Below are 25,920 nucleotides of genomic sequence, written 5' to 3'. Positions count from 1 at the left end.
CAAGCTGGACCACAACTCCAAAAGGTTTTACTACTTTGCAGTAGCAGTAATTTTGAAGGAAATGTTATTTATGAAGGAAGCCTAATAAACCAAGGGCACTGTTTACTAAGGTATGCTAGCATTTTTAGCACGCACTAACATTAGACACCCATATATTCCTATGGGTGTCTCTAGAGTTACTGCGAGCTAATTTTTGGCACATGCTAAAAACACTAGCACACCTACAATGTGGCTTAGTAAACAGGACCTCAAGACAGGTGGAGGTGCTGTGGACAAGAGTGTGATTTGCAGGGGATCGTGTTATGGTTTGTTAGATGAATAGGTATGTTGAAAGGACATATTCTGTGGATGAAATATGGTCAGCAGATCAGTCAATGATATGGTTCAAAACTTTATTCTAGAGTCATTGCCACCGGTAGGGAGGATGCCTTGTTAGCCTTCCAGAACTAAAATAAGAAATCTAGGGGCCCTTTTACTAAAGGGTTGCCGCGCGGTAAATCGGAACTACCGCAGGCCTAATGAGGCCTCCGGCAGTAGTTCAACCCCCAGCGCGTGACATTTCTGGCACTTCCAGAGAAATATTACTGTAGTAGGTTACACGTTAATTTTAGGAATGCCCCTGTTCCACCCATTTCTGTGCCCTCTTTTTTAGATCATGCATAATATTTAGGCACATAAAATTCAATTACATTTAATTAGTGCCAATAATTGCTTGGTAAGCTAATTATTGGCTCTAATCAGCTTGTTTAAAATGTGTGGGCAATTTTTGGCAACTTTCACAGAATTAGGGGGAATAGGGTAATTAATTTTATGAGGTGATACATAGTTTTAGGCACAAATAATACACGGAAATGTGTTATTTTAGTCATTAGTGCATGCAAAGTGACCTCTTGAGGTTTGCAATGCAAGACGTATGAGGAGAGACTTAAAACATGTATACCCTGGAGGAAAGGAGAAACAGGGGTGATATGATAGACGTTCAAATATTTAAAAGGTATTAATTCGCAAACAAACCTTTTCCAGAGATGGGATGGTGGTAGATCTAGAGGACATAAATTGAGGTGGAAGGGGAGCAGACTTGGGAATAATTTCAGGAAGTATTTTTTCATGGAGAGGGTGGTACTTGGAATGCCCTCCCTTGGGAGGTGAAGGAGATGAAAACGGTAACAGAATTCAAAACTGCGTGTGATAAATATTAAGGAATCTTGTTTAGGAGTGGATCCACAGAAACTTAGCAGAGATCGGGTGGCAACACCTGTAATTGGGAAGCCAAGCCAGTGCTGGGCAGACTTCTACAGTCTGTCTCTTTTGCCTAGATTGTAAGCTCTTTGAGCAGGGATTGTCTCTCTATGTCAAATGTTCAGCGCTGAAGGACAAATCAAGGTCAGGTTTACATATAAAGTATCACATACAATGAGTTTTTCTTGTTGGGCAGACTGGATGGACTGTACAGGTCTTTATCTGCTGCCATCTACTATGTTATAAAATACTAACCAGCGCAAAAATACACAGTTTGCATGGCATAGTCTTTCACTGTGGTTGTGTGCATGGGCTGTGTGAACAAATATATGGATTATATAAAATGCTATGATTTATCAACCCCTCTACAAGGTCATGAAAAGAGTAATCACCATGACACAAGAGGGTCTACAGGCTGGAAAATATGCTCTGTCATCTATGAAAATTAACACTTGACCACTCTGTATTTCTCTTACCGGAATTGGCGATCGCCATCACGGTATTATGTAAGCCACATTGAGCCTGCAAATAGGTGGGAAAATGTGGGATACAAATGCAACAAATAAATAAATAAATCTCTCAGCACCTAAAACTACATGCAACCATTTACATGAAAATGTGGTGTAAATCCTGGCACATAGATTTAGGCTTACTGAGCCATATTCTATAACTATGCACGTAAATTTCAGAATGCCCTCAAAATGCCCATTTCCCAGCCCATAACCATGTCCCTTTACGCCCACGTATATTAGAAGTTCGGTGCACTCTGTTACAGAATATGCTTAGCGAGTTATATGCATAAATTTTAATTACTGCCAATTAGTGCTCATTAGCTTGTTAAGTTGCGCACGTTGTTACAGAATCCACTTTGGTTTTCGGTGCGGATCTCTAGGCGTGCTATATAGAATCTGAGGGATAATGCGTGAGAATAAATAAAACAATAATGACCGTACGCATGAAGAGACCAATGATGCAGTGGTAAAGCGGCACAGACTAAACAATAATGCTGTGAAAACATGCTTGAAGGACCACTGGAGAAATAAAATGTGAAGGACCATTGTAAAGACAGAATCAAAAGAAGACCATACGGAATGAGCGAACTAGCAGTGTATGATGGAAGCAGTCCAAAACGAGTGCTGAAAAAAATACAGTAAGAGGAAGCTACTGGGCAAAAAGCTAAAATAGGTGCCTTTGAAAGAGGCTAATGAAGATTTATTAAAAATGTAAAACAGTGATCTGCCATGCAGGTGAAGAGACCAGCAGTGTGCACTGATAAAACAGCCTGAAAAGTTAAATGTGTACAAACAGAATTAATCAACAGTGCACAGTGAACATACCTACAGAAAATATGTTTAAATGAGTGGATACTGAGAAAAGAAATATGATACTAGTGAGCAGTGCTACATACGTTCCCCTTAGAAAATTATGACAGGTGAACAAAGCTAAACACTAAAAATGTGCAGGATCCAAGTAACAGGTATGTAATAAATCACAAAAATGTGTGACATACCACCAGGGTTGTGGCCCTGTAGAATTAGGATGGGTGGTGGAGTCAAACAGTATGCCCCCCAAAAATGTGAAGTACCTTCAATTGGAGATTGCGCTGTGTAAGAGCAGTGAAAAGATTTAATGTGAGGTCAATGGACATTAACTACTACTACTACTACTATTTAGCATTTCTATAGCGCTACAAGGCGTACGCAGCGCTGCACAAACGTAGAAGAAAGACAGTCCCTGCTCAAAGAGCTTACAATCTAATAGACAAAAAATAAAGTAAGCAAATCAAATCAATTAATGTGTACAGGAAGGAGGAGAGGAGGGTAGGTGGAGGCGAGTGGTTACGAGTCAAAAGCAATGTTAAAGAGGTGGGCTTTCAGTCTAGATTTAAAGGTGGCCAAGGATGGGGCAAGACGTAGGGGCTCAGGAAGTTTATTCCAGGCGTAGGGTGCAGCGAGACAGAAGGCGCAAAGTCTGGAGTTGGCAGTAGTGGAGAAGGGAACAGATAAGAAAGATTTATCCATGGAGCGGAGTGCACAGGAAGGGGTATAGGGAAGGACGAGTGTGGAGAGATACTGGGGAGCAGCAGAGTGAGTACATTTATAGGTTAGTAGAAGAAGTTTGAACAGGATGCGAAAACGAATAGGGAGCCAGTGAAGCGACTTGAGGAGATGGGTAGTATGAGTAAAGCGACCAGGCCGAGTACAATCTGGTGCCAAAAGAGAAACACAGCGCATGTGCATTACAGAGACGGGAATGACCTGTGCACCAGGGGTGCTCATAAAGGAGATAAAATGTGCAAGTCCAATTGAATGGTATATGATAAAGTGTCATAAAAGAAAAACAAAAGCTAGTCAATGCATGTTAAAAACATAAATAACTGGCAGAGGTAAAACAAAGATGAACATATGAGTGCTGCAAATGTTTGTGCTGTCAAACAAGGGAAGGCAGGGAGTGTGTGGATGAATATAAACTTTAAAACGGCACCATGTCGAGCCTTAGAGGTGCATTTGCTACAATAAATTTTCTACTATATTGAACTTCATGTTTCCTGATTTTTAAGTTGGAAGCGCCATCAGATACCCTACTTTTTTTATTCTCTCTCTTTTCATAGCGGCTTCCCTATAGAAAACTTGCAGGAACGTTCAAAAATTAATTTAAAAACAGTCTTGCGTACATCTTCGCACTGTTGGTGACGGCAAAACCAAGCTAACTCCAGTTCTGAAACCACCTTAACAAAGCCTACAATAAATAAACTATAGCACCAGATGTGTCCAATTGCAATAGCTGAGCCAATTCAAATTCTCATGGATGAAGAATCAACCTGCTTCTGTTGTATGAAGTAAATTTGAAGCGAAGATCTAAACGTAGCTAGCAAAGAGCTGCTGAAAGAACTTCTGCATAAAGCTATTCAAGGGTACAGATAGGGGGAGGAATACGAGGCGTATTTTCAAAGCATTTAAACTTACAAAGTTACGTGGAGGCATATTTTCAAAGCACTTAAGACTTACAAAGTTCAACAGGTTACTATGGAACTTTATAAGTCTAACGTGCTTTGAAAAATGAGCTCCTATAAGAGCATGTTAATATGTTTGACTATCCCTTGGGGCACCTTTGGATCCATCACTGTAAAGTGAAAAGAGTTTGGCACTACCAAGACACTGCCACCCCCTCCAAGATCAGCAGTCCTGAGGAAGGTCACTGTGAGGCCTAAGATTACTTAAAAAAACAAAAATACAGAAGACTGGATGAAACTGGGAACATGCTGATTGTTCGTTTCAAGACTACTCCACAATCAAAGCCTGTACTGGAGAATGGCAAACACTGCACCCTCTTCAGTTGAACTTCAAGAACTGATTTCATGTACCAAGGACTACCACTGCAGTGACCAGGCCGGGTAAGGTGAGGGGGGGGGGGGGGGGGGATTTCCAGGCAGTTGTGAATGAAGCATAATGGCACCAGATTCCAACAATGGGTCTGGCACAGCAAGAAACTGATGGGCCCAAATGTAAAAAAAAAATAAAAATAAAATGTGGAAAAGCAGAGAAGAGAGGAGAGGATTTCGTCACTGAGAGAAGTAGGGATAGCTGGAAGAACATCTCGCATCTCAGGATTTCTCCTGACTCACCATTTAATACCATACCACTAAAGTACATCACATCCCCAGGCACCAATGATCACCTTACCCGTTGTGAATATAGGCACGGCAGCTTTTGCTGTTGTTGATTCTGAGTGTCAGCAAGAAGAAAATAAAGAAGAAACAAGCCATGCCGAAGCAGACACGATACACAGCGGAGTAACCCGCCAACTTGCTACATTTTTCTCCTGCTTGGATGTGACTGCAGATTTCCCCATAGAAAGGAATCTGAAAAAGAAGTATTTGGAAGTGGGGGGGGGGGAGAATCATACGTTAACAAAATAATACAGGCTTGCAAAGTGAATTATAAAATGTATTCATATCAAAAGGGACAATGTTGTATGTCATATATTGGAATCCTCACATTCAAGGCAGATATTCTATGAATGAGTTTCTAGGCCAGTCAGTCACATTTACTACAGACATAAAAATAAGTGAAACCCTCGTTAGAATGGGCTTTATCACTGTTCCCTCTAAGCTGAGCGGGCCTCCTCCAACTGCATGTTTACCAGTAGGGGGTGGCACTTCAATATTGTGTTTTTGAATTTGTGGTGACAGGCAGGTTCCCTAGAGTCCTGCAGAGCTTGCCTGTCCCTCACTATTGAAAATGTGATAGTGAAACAGCACCCCTCCCCCCAAACACACACACACTAGCAGCACTGTAGGTGGAGGACTCCCATTTAGATTAGCGGGAACAGTGGGCCCAATATCAACTACCAATATTTTCAACTATCTTCTTTTACAACCCTTATTTGGAAGCTTGACCCCGAGTGGTAGTACCATGAAACTACCGCTAGGTATTGAGAGATGCCATTTTGAGGCTGGCGGCCAGCAAAGCAGGAATAAATGGGAATTATTCTTGCCCATTCAATAGACCAGCAGTTCTCAACCCAGTCCTCAGCACCCAAGCATTCAAGTTTTCAGGTTATCCGTAATGAATATGCATGAAAGATTTGCATACAGTGAACGCAGCGCATGCCAATCTTGCTAATGCATATTCACTGTGGAAATCCTGAAAACTCACCTAGCTAGGTGTACCCCAAGGACTGGGTTGAGAGCTACAGCATTAGATACCAGGGAAACCCACTGTAGCTGTTAAGACTGGGATGGGGAGGCAGAGTTAGGGGCTAGGGGCTTGCCAACAAGGTCTGGTAGGGTACTGGGTGTTATCTATGTCAAAGGAGAGGATTTGTTTTAAGGCAACAGCCCCTTTAAGAGACTCTCTAGAGGCAAGACCCTTGCATAGGTGACCACCACCAGCGCTCATAACCACCTCAGCATCAGCTGCTTTAAATTAAGCATCAATATAGCGTGATTTGTGCCCTGATTTCTATCAAGGTCCTACAAGCAGAAAGGGATTCCTCAAGAACTGCTTATCCCAGGCAATCAACTGACAAACATTCTTTAACAGTCAGGCACCCCAGGTTGGGCTAACCAGCAACTTTGGCACACTGAACATAAAATGAAGGCCACGGGAGCCTATGTCTATTTGGACTATTTGGAGCAGTTACAAAAAATTGCAGTTCTGCTGATACCACATGACTTTTCAATTTTCCAGGTCAGAAGGTCCAGAACATGGGGAGGAGTTGGCTTGTCTTCAGGATGAGCACAGGACAGAATGGAATATTAAGAACACCTCTGCAGTCCAGAATTTGAGAGTGGTGACCTCACACAGCTCCGGGCTAACATTCTCTCATATTTCCTAGCTCGTAAGACTTCATCCCCTCCTCTGGACTCCTGCACTGATGGACCTCAGGCATTCCTGCCCTGCCTCCTGATACATTTCTCCAGGAGAAGACCTCATCATCAGGTTGTATAAAATCAGCTCTGAACTGCTATTAGGTACATAAGTACATAAGTATTGCCCTTACTGGGAAAGACCAAAGGTCCAATCAAGCCCAGCATCCTGTTTCCAACAGTAGCCAATCCAGGTCACAAATACCTGGCAAGATCCCAAAAATGTACAAAACATTCTATACTGCTTATCCCAGAAATAGTGGATTTTCCCCAAGTTCATTTAATAATGGTCTATGGACTTTTCCTTTAGGAAGCTGTCCAAACTTTTTAAAAACTCCGTTAAGCTAACCGCCTTTACCACATTCTCTGGCAATGAATTCCAGAGTTTAATTACACGTTGCGTGAAGAAAATTTTCTCTGATTCGTTTTAAATTTACTACATTGTAGCTTCATCGCATGCCCCCTAGTCCCAGTATTTTTGGAAAGCGTAAACAGACGCTTCACATCTACCCGTTCAACTCCACTCATTATTTTACAGACCTCTATCATATCTCCTCTCAGCCGCCTTTTCTACAAGCTGAAGAGCCCTAGCCGCTTTAGCCTTTCCTCATAGGGAAGTCGTCCCATCCCCTTTATCATTTTTGACGCCCTTCTCTGTACCTTTTTTAATTCCACTATATCTTTTTTGAGATGGGGCGACCAGAATTGAACACAATATTCGATGTGTGGTCGCACCATGGTGCGATACAAAGGCATTATAACATCCTCATTTTTGTTTTCCAATCCTTTCCTAACAATACCTAACATTCCATTTGCTTTCTTAGCCGCAGCAGCACACTGAGCAGAAGGTTTCAACGTATCATCAACGACCATACCTAGATCCCTTTCTTGGTCTGTGACTCCTAATGTGGAACCTTGCATGACGTAGCTATAATTCGGGTTCCTCTTTCCCACATGCATCACTTTGCACCTGCTCACATTAAACGTCATCTGCCATTTAGACGCCCAGTCTCGTAAGGTCCTCTTGTAATTTTTCTCAATCCTCCCACGATTTAACGACTTTGAATAACCTTGTGTGATCAGCAAATTTAATTACCTCACTAGTTACTCCCATCTCTAGGTCATTTATAAATATGTTAAGCAGAGGTCCCAGCACAGACCCCTGGGGAACCCCACTAACTACCCTTCTCCATTGAGAATACTGACCATTTAACCCTACTCTCTGTTTTCTATCTTTTAACCAGCTTTTAATCCACAATAGAACACTACCTCCAATCCCATGACTCTCCAATTTCCTCTGGAGTCTTTCATGAGGTACTTTGTCAAACGCCTTCTGAAAATCTAGGTACACAATACCAACCGGCTCACATTTATCCACCCCTTCAAAGAAATGTAGTAGATTGGTGAGGCAAGATTTCCCTTCACTAAATCCATGTTGACTTTGTCTCATTAATCCATGCTTTTGAATTTGCTCTGTAATTTTGTTCTTTATAATAGTCTCTACCATTTTGCCCGGCACCAACGTAAAACTCACCAGCCTATAATTTCCTGGATCTCCTCTGGAACCTCTTAAAAATCGGCACTACATTGGCCACCCTCCAATCTTCCGGTACCACGTTCAATTTTAATATCCAGCAGACAGCTAAGACCTGTCGCTTCTTCCTCTATAATATTAGCAAAATTCACCCATTCCTCTCTGAACAGACCACCCGAACCCTCGTCCACTCGCTCGTCATCTCTTGTCTTGACTATTGCAACCTTCTTCTCACTGGCCTCCCACTTAACCATCTATCCCCCCTTCAATCTGTCCAAAATTCTGCCGCACGTCTTATCTACCGTGTGAACCGATACTCTCATATCACCCCTCTCCTCAAGTCACTTCACTGGTTCCCGATCTGCTACCATATACAGTTCAAGCTTCTCCTTTTAACCTTCAAATGCACTCAATCTGCAGGCCCCCAGTACCTCTCTACACTCCTCTCCCTGTATGTTCCCACCCGTAACCTCCGCTCTCAGGACAAATCACTCCTATCTGTACCCTTCTCCACCACCGCTAACTCCAGACTCCGCCCCTTCTGCCTCGCATCACCATATGCCTGGAACAGCCTTCCCGAGCCCATGTGTCATGCGCCCTCCCTGCCCATCTTCAAGTCCTTACTCAAAGCCCATCTCTTCTCCCTTGCTTTTGGCGCATAACCACCTTCCCCACTCATGATACCTACACTGACTACATAGTTTGTAACCTTTAGATTGTAAGCTCTTTTGAGCAGGGACGGTCCTTCCCCATGTTAAACTTGTACAGCGCTGCGTAACCCTGGCAGCGCTATAGAAATGCTAAGTAGTAGTAGTAGTAAATTACATATTACTAACAATAGCTCCGCAAGTTCATTTTTCAGTTCTATCAGTACTCCTCCACCGCTAACTCCAGACTCCGTTCCTTCTATCTTGCTGCACCATATGCCTGGAATAAACTTTCCTGAGCCGGTACGCCAAGCCTTATCTCTGGCCATCTTCAAATCTAAGCTAAAAAACCCACTTCTTCGATGCTGCTTTTAACTCCTAAACCTAAACCCTTCAACTGTCCCCTATCCCTGATATGTCCCTGTCTGTCCTAACCATATCCCTTACTTGTCCTATCTGTCTGTCATAATTAGATTGTAAGCTCTATCGAGCAGGGACTGTCTCTCCATGGTCAAGTGTGAAGCGCTGCGTACGTCCGGTAACGTTATAGAAATGATACGTAGTAGTAAGTAGTAGTACACTAGGATGAATACCATCCGGTCCAGGAGATTTGCTACTCTTCAGTTTGTAGAGCTGCCCCATTACATACTCCAGGTTACAGAGAATTCACTTAGGTTTCTCCGACTCGCCAGCTTTGAATACCATCCCACCCAAATCTTCCACAGTGAAGTCCGAAGCAAAGAATTCATTTAATTTCTCCGCTACGGCTTTGTCTTCCCTGATCGCCTCTTTTACTCCTCGGTCATCTAGAGGTCCAACCGATTCTTTTGCCAGCTTCCTGCTTTTAATATACCTAAAAAACAGTTTACTAAATGTTTTGGCCTCCAATGCAATCTTTTTTTCTAAGTCCCTCTTAGCCTTCCTTATCAGTGCTTTGCGTTTGACTTGACATTCCTTATGCTGTTTCTTATTATTTTCAAGTTGGTTCCTTCTTCCATTTCTGAAGGATTTTCTTTTAGCTCTAATAGCTTCCTTCACACTCACTTTTAACCATGCCGACTGTCGTTTGGTCTTCCGTCCTCCTTTTTTAATATGCAGAATATATTTGCCCCTGGGCTTCCAGGATGGTGTTTTTGAACAGATCCACACCTGATATAAATTTTTGACCCCTCACAGCCGCTCCTCTTAAGTTTTTTTTTCACCGTTCTTCTCTATTTTATCATAGTCTCCTTTTTTTAAAGTTAATGCTAACATATTTGATTTCCTATGTATACTTACTTCAAAGCTAATATCAAATCTGATCATATTATGATCACTGTTATCAAGCGGTGCCAGCACCATTACAGGAAAACACTATATAGCAGTGAGTCAGCTCTGCCCTACAACTCCCTGGGAGCAATAAGTTGCATGTTGCCAGTCCAGTAATCCCAAGAAGGAAAGGTAACTTCAACTCTACAAACTGGGTAAGCAATGGTGCCTAACCTACAACAGCAACTTTCTTCAGGCACAAGGCCATTCGCATTGTTTAAGCCATGACATCTGAATGGTTCATATCATAAGACTGGCCTCAAGTTGAGGGCACAAAAGCAAAAGTTGATTTAGGACACCACAGCCCCCTGAGCTGGCCATAAGCCATGAAAGAATGTTAAAAACGCTGCATCTGAAATTTTATAAAAAGCACACACACACACACATTTTGGTTACACAAGGAACTGTATATTCACGTTGCACACTCATTCATTTCTTTTGCAGATTAAGGGCAGTGACTAGTAAAGAGAGATAAGGATGGGGCAATTTGTGATGCACTGAGGCCTAATGGCAAGTGGTTGATGCATTCCCTTTAAACCAACCCAGTACTGCATACAATGCTAAGTAAATATCAATATCAGACTCTGATCAAGTTTTGCTTTAACCCTGCATGTCCTATTATCTCATGAGCTCCATAGAAAGAAAGGGTGGTAGGAGCACAAGGCAGCCTTCCAGTGGAAGGGGTGGAGGCAAAACTGGTAATGGAATTCAAAACAGAACAAGATAGGCACAAAAAAAGATTTGGAAAGAGGAATTTGTACCCTTTGGTAGGTTGTGCTTCTCCCAGTGGAGAGCATATAAAAGGAGAAAAGGCAAGTATAGAGTGGACCGAACCATTTTAACTTTATTTTTAATATTTCAGAACGTTTATGCATGTTTAGCATACATTACCAATATAACCCCCCCTTCCCCCATATCCATCCCTGCATCCATTCAGGGCCAACAAAATGCGGTAAATACAGTAAGCGGAGCAAGAGGGCGTCCGAAGTCTGCTGTGACTGCTCTTACCTGTTGCACTAGCCCTGTGCTGAGGAAGCAGTAGAAAAAAATCATCCCTCTCCTAATAATTCCTAGCATCCTGTTTGCTTCATAGGCCACTGACACACACTGGGCAGAAGATTTCAGTGTATTGTCTACAATAACACCTAGATCTTTTTCTTGTGTGCTGACTCCTAAGATTTACCCACATTAAAGTTCATCTGCCATTTGGACAGCTAGTCTTCCAGCTTCCTATAGTCTTCTTGCAATTTTTCACAATCGGTATGTGTTTTGACAACTTTGAATAGTTTTGTGTCATCTGCAAATTTAGGGTATTTTACAAAGGTGCGCTAGGGTTTTTAGCACGTGCTAAAAATACGCACACGCTAAATGATAGACACACCCCATATATTTTCTATGAGCGTCTCTAGCGTTTAGTGTGCGCTAATCATTAGCGCTTATTAAAACTGCTAGCAAGCCTTTGTAAAGACCCCCTTAGTCATCTCACTCGTCGTTTCCAATTTCCAGATCACTATAAATATGTTTAAATCGCACCAGTCCCGGTACAGATCTCTGTAGCACTCTACTTTCCCCCGGTGGGGGAGGCGGGGCTGGTGGTTGGGAGGCGGGGCTAGTGCTGGGCAGACTTCTATGGTCTGTGCCCTGAAAATGGCAGATACAAATCAAGGTCAGGTAACACAAAAAAGATGAGTTTATCTTGTTGGGCAGACTGGATGGACAGTGCAGTCTTTCTCTGCCGTCATCTACTATGTTTTTTTACTATGTTACTTTTCACTCTCCTCCAATGAGAAAAAATGACCATTTAACCCTACCCTATTTTCTGTCCAATAACCAATTCCTAATCCACAGAAGAACAATGCCTCCTATCTCATGACTTTTTAATTTTCTCAGGAGTCTCATGAGGAACTTTGTCAACACTTTCTACACCAACCAGCTCAGCTTTATCCACATGTTTATTCTTGCCTTCAAAGAAATGAAGCAAATCGGCGAGGCAAGACTTCCCTTGGCACCTAATCTTTTTGAGCCTTACGCAGTTTTCAACAGTCTCCACCACTTTTCACTCTTCATGCTGCTTTTATACCACAGGCAAAATACTTCCAGGCCTTCTGGAATTCCTGCCCCTTTTTTAGTGCAGTCAACTTGCTCCTATCTAGGAATATCAAGTACCAAAATAGTCCTTAGGAATCGAGGAACCCACCAATTGCACAGAGGGAACACAATCTCTAAAAGAAGGAAAGGAGCATATTCCATGCAAGGTGTGGATGAAATATATGAATCGTCTGCTCCGTTCTGTACTTATATGATGTGAATCTGTATTAGAACCTGTTATCAATGACTGCTTGTTTTGGAGAAACTAAACATTTTGGAAAGAATTATATAGGTCAAGAGTGTCTGACTGGGGCAAAATAACTTTCCAAACATTTAAAGAAACAGGGCCAAATTTGGCACAAGGGACAACCAGTGAAAAGATACCCTGAAACAAAAAATGTGACCATCTCTGGGAAGGTGACTAAAGTCTCAGATCCAAAATGTTGAGAATAGTCATTTTTGCATGTCCTGGATCCGTAAGAAGACTGAAAAAGTTATATGTTTGAACTTCTGCAATGTATTTATTTTTTCACATAAAAAGATGGGGTTTGGACTGTGGTATTTCAAATTGTTTGCTCTAACAGAATTAATTAAAACCTCATTTTTTGTTTCTGTTGACTTTAGTCACCTTTTCCCCCAGAGATAGTCACAAATGGGTCATTTCATAGCAGGAGTTTCAGAAAACAAAATAGGGCCAAATAAATTTCTATGTAAGAAGCAATTCTAGTTTCTGCAGCATAGAACTTTAATACAATGAAACACAGCAGTTAGGGAATGCTTCTTTCAAACCACCTCTCCCCTGCTCTCTAACTCTCCAGTCACAGATAAACACAGTCAACATCTGGCTCCCCCACCCATCCCTACAGAGACAGACACACACATTAGAAAGGAATTGCAAATAATTACCCTATCCTGATGGCTGCCTTGTAGTTAGTTTGATGTATAATTTCATTTCTTTGTTGTAAATTCTACTATGAACTATGCTAACTAGACCATAACAGTTTTCGTATTGGTTGTTATGTGTACTACAAATGAATACTTAGTGGGTGAGCAGGGACTGGTTAATCAATAAACCGTTACTAAATGTTCAATCTGACTGTAAGTGTATATAACAATGAACCAACACTTGTTTTTGGATAATTGTGGGATATAAGAATGAATAAATTAATTAATTAAAGCACTGGTGGAGCTAGGCTCATGCTTATGGCCCAGATATTAGGGGAGCCCTGTCAGATGTGCTTCAGAATCAGGCAGGCTTGCCAACTTTCAGGCTTTTTTTTTTTTTAGGATTCTACAGCTTTCTCTTTTAAGGTGTGGCAGCTGATGATTAATGTATATAGACATTTTCAGAATTTAAACCTTGGGAGGAACTGGGTCAGATGCAGGTTATCAGTGGCAGGCAATCACATTCATGAATTAACTGAGCCACATGAAGGATTATATGATGGGAACTTCTCAGAGTTTTCTATGCTGTATTTTTCAGTCAGAAAAATCAGGTTGATAGTTGATGAGATTGAAGGCAACATGTGAATGCGACTGACATGAGTATGGAAAATTTGGGGAGTGGGATGGGTGACATGGTGGAAGACAGCGATGTATTGGAAAAGTTTATGTCAGCGAATGCAGGGGGTTCTTCATTTGCTGGTCCAGTTGCATGATGTTCTGCATAACTTGATCCATTACTATCTGGCTATGTAAAGCACAGAGAAGTGTATTTTTAACGATAGTTGGCCATTATGATTAATCAGTCTTTTGACAAGGGTGTGCTACCTATTTTGGAGAAGGGAGGTCTGGGTAGTTGACAACAAGTTAAGAGGAAGTCAGTGGTGTACTTCAGCCACTGATGCCAGAACTCCTGAGCATGATCAGTTCATGCTGCTGAACTGAAAATGTGCAGGAATGCCAGTGTCTGCAGCTGAAGCACGCCACCAACTTTCTCCACTTGTGGAACTCCTGGAAAGAGCTCGTGGAACCCAGTTTGGGAATAACTGACTTAACCCTCCATTGCCTCAGATACAAATTCAGATTGTGATCCCTCCAGGGACAGAAAAATACCTACTGTACCTGAATGTATACCTGTTCAATAGCTTTCGAGCTTGTAGGCAGTATGTAAATAGTATGTAAAAAAATAATCAAATAAACACACGAAGATCTAGTTAACCCCATGGAGTGATTTCAATCCAGATAGGTTTTGGGGGGTTTTTTAATCAGTTTTTTCTCACATGGCAAATTTTATCCCATTTCATTAAATGTTCAGAGCTATTTTGCCGACCAAACAGGCATTCTCTACCCCAGTGCTTATCAATCTTTCTGAAGCCGCAAACTCAAATTGCAGTCATGGAAAGTATGTGATCCCCAAGTGATGCAGGTCAATGACATCTTATTGAGGCGTCCACCCAGATCACAACCCCAACACAGGTTTCAGGACACCATTTAAGGTCATGACCATGACTCACAGTTTGGAAAGCTCTGCTCTACTCCTTTTGTATAATTCTCTCCAACTTCCATTGGGTTGGAAAGAATAAAAAGAATCAGAGTGCTCCACAAAGGTTGTATATGGATACAAGAGAAATCCTGGATGAGGTCTAGGCTTCTCCAATGACATTATTCTTTATCCTGAGACAAATCCCTTTATTTCCCTTTGCCTGTGGGACCCTATTTAAAAAAAATATTCCTTTTCAGGGTTTAAAAAAAATGATGAGAGTGCATGCCACCTGATTCCACTTAATCAATAGCTATTGGAAGAGCTTTAGATTCCCTGCAAGCTTCCAGAACTACTTATTCCTGTGCAGTGATCTCTGGGTAATCGCTTTGCGCATTGCTGCTTACTGGTAGAAGCAAGGAGGTTTAATAAGACAGGAGATGGCATGATGTCAAAAAGTTGAAGCTGGTTTTTCCCAGAAGCCGCCATATTGGTGTACCCACAACAAACCCCCTCCTAACAGAAAGAATGCAAAACCAGGAGGTTTAATAAAACAATTTAAACCTCACAGTTTGCTATTGTTTTTCAATAACTTCTGCAAATGTTCTGGGTCATTCAATATGGTGGCAAGCTTCAGCCTACATAATGGGCCAGATAAGACAGACACCTTTTAAACCTGCTTGGGTAGAAATGTGATCACAGATATGTTTGGTTGGCTAGAATCACTCATCCTGTCCTTGCAAGTAATACTTTTACACAGTACAGCCAACAGTAAATATTAACTTAGAATATTTTCTATGCAAACCCCTTTACTCTCTGCCTACTACCATAACATATCATTCTTATTTCCTACTTACGTTCTCGTTCATTTTCTCAGCCACAGTTGGGGACATCATGATGCAGCAGAGGACAGTCACCAGGATGAAGAAGAATGCATACATGAAGCGAGTACTTGTTGACTGCTTAATCTTGGGGCAGCATGAGCAGCAGAGGGCGCAAGCTGCAGAACCACAACAACAGACCAGCTATGAAAATAAAGAGCAGACATGCTTCAGCTTTTTCGGGTCATAAATTCTCCAAGAACAATGTATTACAAAAGGAAACGGGAACTGCAGATCTCATGAGACATGGGAGTCCCAAGCCTAGTTTGCTGATACTGTGTGACCTTCAAGTCACCTTGACCCTATGTACCCTAGTGTAGGCCATATGTAATTGGACAATAACCAGACCACCACTACCAACAGTCATCATTTCTTCACCATACTCATGCTGATATTTTGGACTACATTTTGATTTCTGATTGTATAAAGATCAAATAAGTTATAGGTGCTAGTCCCCCCACCCCCCATCGAAACCAGGGGGGTAAATTACCAACAACTACTTATTAACCCTTTTTTCTACATATCTTAAGTGTACTAACATGGCAACCACATTCCCATATCACTTTTACAACAGAACAACATTTTGCCTTCAGAGATGCCAAATCACACTCATCTGAAGATTCTCTAACTCTCACACTCTGAGCCTTTTCCTCACACAGGGGCCGATGCATTAAGCTTCGTGGTAGAGCTGCTGACCACACAGCCTCTACTGCAAGCTTTCTGCTAAAAGTTGGCCACAGGATATACAGTATTCAGTGAACATGCAAATTACTGCCACATTAAAATCACGGCAGTAATCTGTAGCTCATTGCGAAATGTCACCTTTCCTGTCAGGGTTTGAGCCACAATTTTATTTATTTTTATTTATTTGGATTTTGGACAATTGCCTCAGGAACTGACAGAAAAAGTGGCATTTTTAAAATAATGCTGGAAGTCTGCACCAATCCCGATTTCCCTCCCCTCCCCCAATATTAAATAATTTTCCTGGTGTCTAGTGGCTCTCCCATCCTCTGACGGGACCGGGACAGGACCAGCAACAGCCAACCCTTCTTTCACCCCCTGGCAGGCTCGATTGCCCCTTTCTCCTTTCCTCTCGTTAAAACTCTCCCTAGTGTCTAGTGGAAAGGTTTTCAACCCAGTCTTCGGGGCACATTCAGTCAGTTGGGGTTTCAGGATATCCCCACTGAATTCAATGGGGACATCCTGAAAACCCCGATTGACTGGGTGTGCACAAGGACTGGGTTGAAAAACACTGGTCTAGTGGCACCTCTCTCTCTCTCAATCCCCACCCAACCAGAATTCAAAAAACAAAGAATGAAGTCCCTGGTGTCCAGTGTCACCCACACCCCAACCCTCTTTCCAATTCCCCCCATCACAGACAAACCTGAACAGTGCAGGGAGCAATGCCCACTCACGTCCTGCCTCCAGGTTGTAATCTTCAAAATTGTGGCCTGATACATTGAGCGGGGTCAATCTGCTATATAGGGGAATTTATAAGAACTATCGCAAATCCTTGAAGACACATCTCTTCAACAGAGCCTACAAAAAGAACCTCTAAAAACACAAATCACTACACAACCCACCCACACAACCAATTACACCTCCTACATCACCCTACTTAACACCCTCTTCTCTTTCTCTAAATATCTTCGTCCTACCACCGACTATATCTACTATTCCCTCATGAATATGTCATAATAACACTCTGTAAGCCACATTGAGCCTGCAAATAGGTGGGATAATGTGGGGTACAAATGTAATAAATAATAAATAAATAATAATAAATTTACCTTTAAACGGCAACCTGGCCTGCCTGGTGTGGGGCAGAAGGCCACCATTTTGGAATAATGGTCTGGAGGCAGGAACAAGTGAGCATTGCTCCTGCTTTGTTCAAAGTAAGGCTTGGGGGGGGGGGCTTGGAAAGAGTGTTGGGGTGGGTGGATGCCACTAGACACCAGGCAGGGTTTTTTTTTTTTAAGTCAGGGGGAGTTGCGGGCAGGGGAAGAGAGGGGACCCACTAAACAACCAGACTTTAAAACCAGATCAGGCAGGTGGGGTGCCACAAGACCCCACAGGGCAATAGTTTTAAGTTGTGAGGATGGAAGGGAGGGGGCTGGTCATGTCAAAGGGGTGCCACTGGGGAAATATTTTTGAGATTGTAAGGGGGCAGAAGAGAACCAGATCAGGTTATCTGGGTGGATGAGGAGGGGGCTGGTCATGTCAGAGGGGTGCCACTGGGGAAATATTTTTGAGATTGTGAGGGGGGGGAAGAGAACCAGGTTGGGTCATTTGGGGGGGGGGGGTGGGGAGGATGCCAGAGGGGTATTATTTAGTGGGGCAGAGAGAAAACAGATGGGGAAGATGCTGACCACTCGGAAGGGGAAGGAAATCTACGCCAGCCTCAGACCTGGCAGTAGGATTCTGATATTGAAGCGCCTGCAAGTAGACATTAGCACAGAGCCCTGCATTGCAGTGGGGTAGCTGATCAGCTCTTTAGCATGATTTTTAATAGCTGTGTACTGATGTCTACTGTAGGAGAAAACGCCTTGTGCAGAAAACCCCTTAACAATCAGCAGCCATACGAGCAGGTAAACTGCACATTGAAGGCACAATGTAGCCCCTGGTAGCTTTGTGCATTGCCCCCCCCCCCCCCCCCCCCCCCAGCCTCAGTATCAGTGCAGCTAAGAAGAGAAAAAGCCAGGTAAACCGACCAGGAGGAAGAAATCTGAGCAACACTTCCTGTGTAATGCCTTTCCCCCTGCACCATCCCTATTCTCTACTCCTACAAGCAGATGTGTCATGAAACCTATATGCACATTCTTAGCCATTAAGAGGATAGCAATTCTCAGCCCTAAGAACTTACAGACCAAATGGAAGCGATATTGGTATCTTTTCAGTGGTCTCAAAGGAATGCAAATTTCTGGGGACTTTTGCACAACTGTAGAATGCAGAATATGGACAAAATTATGCATTGGCACAGGCAGCGCCACCGGAACGGCAGCTTGCCTTCAGTTTCCCTTCCCATTACTTGCCTCAATTACCAGCACAAGGAGGCAGCACACAGTGCACATTACGCTTAATCCTATTCCTCCTCTGCTGTCCTACACCCAACTGCTTATTTGAACCCTGTGGTCAAACATACAGCTGTGTAGTTCAAATTAGAGGCCAACTGAATTTCAGTTTCAGATTTGGCTGAAACTCCCCCCCCCCCCCAATACTACCGGGCCTACCTTAGGAAGCCCTAGGGGTCTAATGACCTGGCATCTTTGGGGGCAGGGACAAGACCCAGTTGTTCCTGCTCCCTCACAATGACTGCTGAGACTGCCAAGGGAGGTCCCGGCAGCCATTTGGTGACTAGAACCATCACAGGCAGGAATGTACAAACACGAATGTAAGAAATGAATTGAAATATTAATGTAAATTGGGGGGGGGGGGGGGGGGGGGAATCCAAATATTTAAAAAATGAACCAAAACTTTTATTTGTCTGCATCTCACTCAGTTTGGTCCCTCCACTTGGGCACAAGGCATGAAAGGATCAGATATTATTTTATTTATGACATTAATATCCCACATTATCCCAAAACATCTCAGGTTCAATGTGGCTCACATCCAAGTTGTAATGAAATGCTAAGTAAACATTATAAACATGATAAGAAACGTTACAATAGTAAGAGGTATAGAGTGAATTCAAAGTGCATTACAGTTTATGAGAACGTACAGTTAACAGAGAAACATATACAATGTTTGTATTGGAACAGAAAGGTAAACAGGAGTAAGACAAACTCAGTATGAGAATACAGTCCAATTAATTAGAACTAATGATCGTTATTCATGAGAAGGAACTTTTTGAAGAGGAACATTTTTACAATTTTACGAAAGTTTAGATAGTTTTGTTGATATCTAATTGGTTAGGGTAAGGAGTTCCACCACTTGGTGCCCTGATAAGTAAAATCTACTGAATGAACTGATTTGTATATTATTTTCTTGCAGTTTGGGAAATTAAGTCTTAAGTAATCTCTTGCTCCATAAGTAGCATTTTGAAAAGGGAGTTCGATAAGCAGTTGCATGTAATCTGGAGCTAAACCATGAAGTATTTGGTATGTAATGGCACAAAGTTTGAAAACACCTAGCTTTGATAGGGAGCCAGTACAACTTAAGGAGGAGTGGTGAGGCTCTGTCAAAATGGGAAATTTAGAAGACGAATCTGCCCGCAGTATTTTGGACAGTTTGTAATTTTTTTTAAAACACTCTCTTTACAGCCAGCAGAGATAGCATTACAGCAGTCATACTGACTTAGGTCTTGGGATTATACAAGAAGTCTAAATATCTCATGCAAGAAGGGTCCAATCCATTTTAGTCTCCAGAGGGTTTTGAAGGATTTTGCAACTACTGAAAATACCTAGAATTCAAAATTTAAGTGCTAGCCTAAAGTCACACGTGGAGGGGCATAATCGAAAGGGACGCCCAAGTTTTGCTGAGGACGTCCTCGCAAAACGCCACGGTGGAGGGGGCGGGGAAATCCGTATTATCGAAACAAGATGGACGTCCATCTTTCATTTCGATAATACGGTCGGGGACGCCCAAATCTCAACATTTAGGTCGACTTTAGAGATGGTCGTCCCCAGTTTTCAGCGATAATGGAAACTAAGGACGCCCATCTCAAAAACAACCAAATCCAAGGCATTTGGTCATGGGAGGAGCCAGCATTCGTAGTGCACTGGTCCCCCTAACATGCCAGGACACCAACCGGGCATCCTAGGAGGCACTACAGTGGTCTTCACAAATTGCTCCCAGGTGCATAGCTCCCTTACCTTCGGTGCTGAGACCCACAACCCCCCCCCCCAACCCACTCCCTACAACTGTACAACACTACCATAGCCCTAAGGGGTGAAGGGGGCACCTACATGTGGATACAGTGGGTTTCGGGTGGGTTTTGAAGGGCTCACATTTACCAGCACAAATGTGACAGGTGGGGGGGGGATGGGCCTGGGTCCGCCTGCCTGAAGTGCACTGCACCCACTAAAACTGCTCCAGGGACCTGCATACTGCTGTCATGGAGCTGGGTATGACATTTGCGGCTGGCATAGAGGCAAAAAATATTTTAAAAGGTTTTTTTTAGGGTGGGAGGGGGTTGGTGACCACTGGGGAAGTAAGGGGAGGTCATCTGGTCAGTTGGGCACCTTTGTGAGGCTTGGTCGTGAAATAAATGGACCAAGTCGACCAAATGCTAGTCAGGGACGCCCTTCTTTTTCCATTATTGGCCGAGGACGCCCATCTGTTAAGCACGCCCCAGTCCCACCTTCGCTATGCCTCCGACATGCCCCTGTGAACTTTGGTCGTCACCGCAACAGACTGCAGTTGAGGACGCCCAAAATCGGCTTTCGATTATGCCAATTTAGGTGACCCTGAAAGAAGGACGCCCATCTCCTGATTTGTGTCGGAAGATGGGCGCCCTTCTCTTTCGAAAATGCCCCTGCTAGTGTTTTAAGATTGGATCACAGGGGGCAGGAGGTATGACCTGTTGTGACACTATTATATGACTTATAGTCATAAGGGTTAGTCATTACCAGGAATAGGTTTCTCATTATTAAGTCTTAGTTTAAATTTGGTAGCCCATGTTTCCATCAGATCAAGGCCAACTTGATCTTGTTAAGAATATTGAGAAGTTATACATATTGTGACATCATATGCATAAATAAGAAAGGAATCCTGAAGACTCTAGTCTGCAACCTAATGGTGACAGCATCACATTGAATAAGATGGAAGACAAGAGGGGAACCTGTAGAACACCACATTCAGGAGACCATGGCAGTGAAAGGGGGCCTGACATTTTTACTTGGTAAGATTGAGTTTTCAAAAAGCCCTGAAAACACATAAGGACTTCTCCACAAAGACCAACTGATCCAGTAAACTCAGCAGTAGATTATAGTCTACTACATCAAAAGCGCTAGACATGTCAAATTGTATCACAATGATCTTTTTTTTTCCCCAGATTAATTTAATTTCTAAAGTTGGACACTAGGGTTGTTAAAACTGTTTCAGTGCTATAAGAAGGCCTAAAATATGACAGATTTATGTAGAAGAGAAAATGAAGAAAGATAGTCCATGAGTTGGGCAAATATTCCTTCCATTACTTTGATTAATAATGGTATAGAAGCTACTGGTCTATAATTTGTACCATTGCTTAACAGCCCTGATGTGTTCTTTGGTATAGGAGTTAGTAGAATTATCCTCAGGGAATAAACCATGTGAGAGCAGAAGAGATATGTGTGCTTGTAAATAGCTAGGGCAACACATCTAAGCTGCATTGTGAGGTGGAATATTTAGAAAGAAAAGACCAATGTCTGTCGGCAGATGTTCCATCTAATGAGTTGAAGTACTTGATTAAAAGCTCTTCGGATTTGCAATTAATTTTGAGCACTACTTCTGTTCAAAGAATAAGGATAATAGTTTAGCAGTAGGGGTATTTTCCTTGTTAATTCTTTGGAGCTAGGAGTTTATCAAGTTATAAAGCTTATTCATTTTCAAACTAATGCCACCAACTTGTTCATTATGGTATAGAGCTCTAGCTTCCTTTATTTTTATATTCTTTGATGGCTCTTTTCCAAGATAATTTATCAACTTGTGATTTAGATTTTAACAGTTTCTTTTCTAAATTTTCTACATTATCTCTTCTGCAAAAGAATATTTTGGTTAAACCAAAGCGAAGCTCCATGGGAAGATTTTGACTTAGATATATTGTCATTTGAAACTCACACTGCTTATTCAGTCATAAAAAAGAAAGAAAAACTCATTTGCGCACACATGAACAGATCATACATGGGTCAATATTCAGCCAGAGGTGGTCAAGCCTTTCTTTAAATGCTGACCGCCACCCTGATCTTTCAATGATGGACCATGTCCAGGCATTGGAATTAAAATACCTGTGTTACTGGTAGAACAAGTTATGCAGTTGCCAGTTGATATTCAGTGATGATATCTGCTTACCTAACCAGTCAAAGATAGGACTGCATAAAAAAGTAGCTTTATCTGTCCAGTTAGATAAATGGGCAACAGCACTGAATATAGCCAGTGCCTGCATACCTTCTGACTCTGCTCTGACTCCGCCCATACACTGCCTGGATTGTGCCGGAAGTACTCAGAGCCAATTTCCGGTTTAAGTGCCACCGACATATTGTGCAGACAACCTGCTCAGCATAGTTTAAGTAGAGGCAGCATTGTATGAATAGTTTCTATATGTGCTATACCAACAACAGACTACAGAGGTTGCTAAACTGTGTCTGGGAAATGTTCTAGCCTTGAACTAGTTATGGTTGACAGCTTCTGTCCTTGATACAGTTCATACAGATGGTTTTTGATCTTCACACATAATTCTTGCTCCGTGTCCTTGAAACAGTTTGTGCAGGTGTGTAGAGACACGGGTTATTTGGAATACCTCTCTTCAATGGGAAAGTGGAATGAATACTTGTAAAAATTTTGGTGTAGACTCTTCCCTCTTCATCTGTGCCAGGACTGCTGTTCTAAAGGGCTTTAGTTTGGATTACTCACAAGGAGCAATACAAGGCTAAGTCATGACTAATCCTCTAAGAGCCTTTCAGGACAAATGTTTGGCATGTTCAGAAACCTCAGACTCTTCTGAGGTAACACAAATAGATTTTGATTCCCCAGGAGTATTATTACATCTCATATACACCAGGTGGTACTGCATGCTGGACCATCACCATCCTATGTCTTATCTGACCACAGACTACTGGTGTCTGAAGACATCTGGCATTACCTCACAGACTTTCAAATAGATGTCACATTCGTGCAACAGGAGGACAGTATTTTTCCTGGAGATGGTGAATGCTGCCCTGCACAACATCCCAGAGAGTAGAATCCAGGCTTGGGAACTGAACCCTGATCTCCTGTATGAAGTTCTGCCAGTGACCCACTCGGTCACTCCACAAGAAGCACTCTTCTTAAAAGGAAATGTGAACATAGAACATGCTACAGAGTGGAATATTTTTATAAAATTTGGAAATATATGATTGTATCCAATGACATCATTCATATTCCCCCACTCATCAGTAATAATTTTAATATAACCAGCTACAGTTTAAATGAAGAAACATTTCAGCAGTCTCTGTTTGCGTGCTGTAGTACTGATAAACAATTTTTGAGGCTTCTGAAAAGGAACAGCTGAAGCACATCAGACCACAAAAAAAACATGTCTCCTACAAGTCAGTAAGTGACATATCTGGGCCTAGTTATGCTAAGCTTCAATATCTACTCCTGTAATAAACACTACAGCTCTCATGTGAATAAACTGGCAGTTAAACATTTATCTTGCATAAGCATCTTAAGTTCCCATTTTACAATGCTGGGATATGCACATCTCAAACCCAAGTGTGTGCACATCTATGTCAAGTTCATAGATGTTTATTCCCCATTTCAAAAGTGGACTAAACGTGTATATCCTAAGAAATCAATGTTGGGAGTTTACACATGCTACTAAGCACATTTAGGATCTGGGAAACAGTTGTTATTGAGCAACACTCCACTGGAGGAATGGGGAGGTTGCCCTTTTAATCTTCCAGCGGTTTTTGTCCCCTCCCTCCAAAATCCAAACTGGACAGGGAAACCAGTCATTGTTACAGTGTTGGAATAGTAGCTGATTACATTCCTAAGATTGCAAAACTAACCAGTTAGATGCCAGCTTGAAAAATGTTAATACTCCATAAGATTAATTTTCTAAAATGGATGTTTACACACCCAGCACATAAACGTCCATTTCTCTGTATTTTAGAGGAGCAGATTCTGATCTAAAATACTACTAAAACTGGAAACGTCCTGGCCTGGACATCTCAACTCTGACTTCTACATTCTTTCTAAACTGGGGCCGATTATGAGAGTTGGCCCACAGCCACATGGCTGCCCAGGTGATTGCCAGCAGGGGCTGCCTACATGCTGTGCCTATCTAGACACCGCTACAATTGGAATCTGTATGGATAGCACTATATGTTTATTTCCATCGCCAAAACCCTACTAGATGTTTCCTTGCATGTGTTAGACTACAGCTTCCACAGCAACCTTCACGGATGCTAATTACTATACACGTAAAGGCAGGACATGCCTGCGTTTGCCTGTGTGGAGTTGGTTTCTGAGTCATAAGCACCCTTTGTCACAACTGTCAGGAATGGTGAGCCCTTGGACCAAAGCCGGAGCTTTGGCAGACAAAATCACCGGGGCTGGCACAGGCAGGAATCAGAACAGACTGGACTAGGATAAACTAACAACTCAAACAAGGCAGGACAGAGGTAACTAAACACAATGGACAACACAAGAACCAGATCCAGACAAGGCAAGGAAAAGAAGGCAAAGGACCAGAACTGGAACCCAGACAGGACAAGGCAAGACTCGGAAGGGGATTAAAACTGGGACCCAGAAATGCATGACAAGGCAAAACATGGAAGTAGATTAAAATGGGTCCAGAAAGGGCAAGACAAGGCAAGGACTGGATCCGGACAGGACTAGACTGAAAGAGACAGACAAAGCACATCTAGACAGGCAAGACAGGGTAGGAGCTAGGCAACAAGAATAACAGAAGTAAGACAATAAACAAGGCAGGAAGCGGATTCTGGAACTGGCTTGGCTGGAACTGGATTCTGGAATGGGCTTGGCTTAGCTGGAACCGGAGTCTGAAAGGGAATTGGCTTGACAGGGAACAGGATACTGAAAAGGACATGGCTTGACAGAGAGCAGGGACAGAACTAGCTCAAACATAGAGCAGGAGCAGAACCTGGCTCAAACACACACAGGAACAGAACTTGGCAGAAACAGAGCTCAAGAGCCAGGAAGCAAACATGGCAGGGCAAAGGATTAAGCAGACTAAGTGAAGACAAACAAACAAAGAAGCAATGTGCTTACCAGCATCCACAGCTGGAAGAGAAAGGCCAGGCAGATTGAGAGGCAAGCAGACACACCTGCATAGCAGTGAGGTAATTAGGGACAATGCTGGCTTCTACAGACTCTCAGAATTAACAGACAAGAACTACACACACAGGAAACAGAACAGGGAACACAGAAAACAGAGCTTGGCTAAACACAGAGCTTGGCTTAACAAAGAGCTTAACTATAGCAAGAGTCAAAAGCAGGAGCCAAGGGTAGAGTTAAACAGATAGACACCAAGGGCAGAGTGTGGCTCTAGAGCCAGGTTTTCAGGATCAAGGTACAAAGCAAACACACAGAAACAAAGCAAAGCACTGAAACACAAGACTCAAAGAAACACAGAACAGACCTTCAGGAGCAAGATACTCAGGAACAAAGCCAAGCATGGAAATGCTCTAAACAGGTAACACAAGATTAAGAGACCTCTTGCAAAGGCCATGTAGGAAAGCTCCCTGGGTCCTTATAAAGGAGCAGGCTGATGATGTCACAAGTAGGAAATG

At 42.6% G+C, this 25,920-nt stretch overlaps 1 protein-coding gene across 1 annotated transcript in view; it reads right to left on the bottom strand.

The window, feature by feature from the left end:
• SERINC5 (serine incorporator 5) overlaps positions 1–25,920 on the bottom strand; it is a 131,427-nt gene that overhangs the window by 40,261 nt on the left and 65,246 nt on the right. Inside the window, exons 2-3 of the mRNA XM_030193223.1 lie at positions 15,467–15,634; positions 4,923–5,101 (exon numbers count right to left, since the gene is read on the bottom strand). Coding sequence (XP_030049083.1) covers positions 4,923–5,101; positions 15,467–15,634 — 347 coding nt within the window. The remainder of the gene's footprint in view (positions 1–4,922; positions 5,102–15,466; positions 15,635–25,920) is intronic.

The sequence above is a fragment of the Microcaecilia unicolor genome, chromosome 2 (genome assembly GCF_901765095.1).
Source record: "Microcaecilia unicolor chromosome 2, aMicUni1.1, whole genome shotgun sequence".
In the NCBI taxonomy this organism is placed as follows: domain Eukaryota; kingdom Metazoa; phylum Chordata; class Amphibia; order Gymnophiona; family Siphonopidae; genus Microcaecilia; species Microcaecilia unicolor.
The sequence above is the reverse complement of the archived record's forward strand: the minus strand, read 5'-3'. Positions and strand labels throughout refer to the sequence as shown.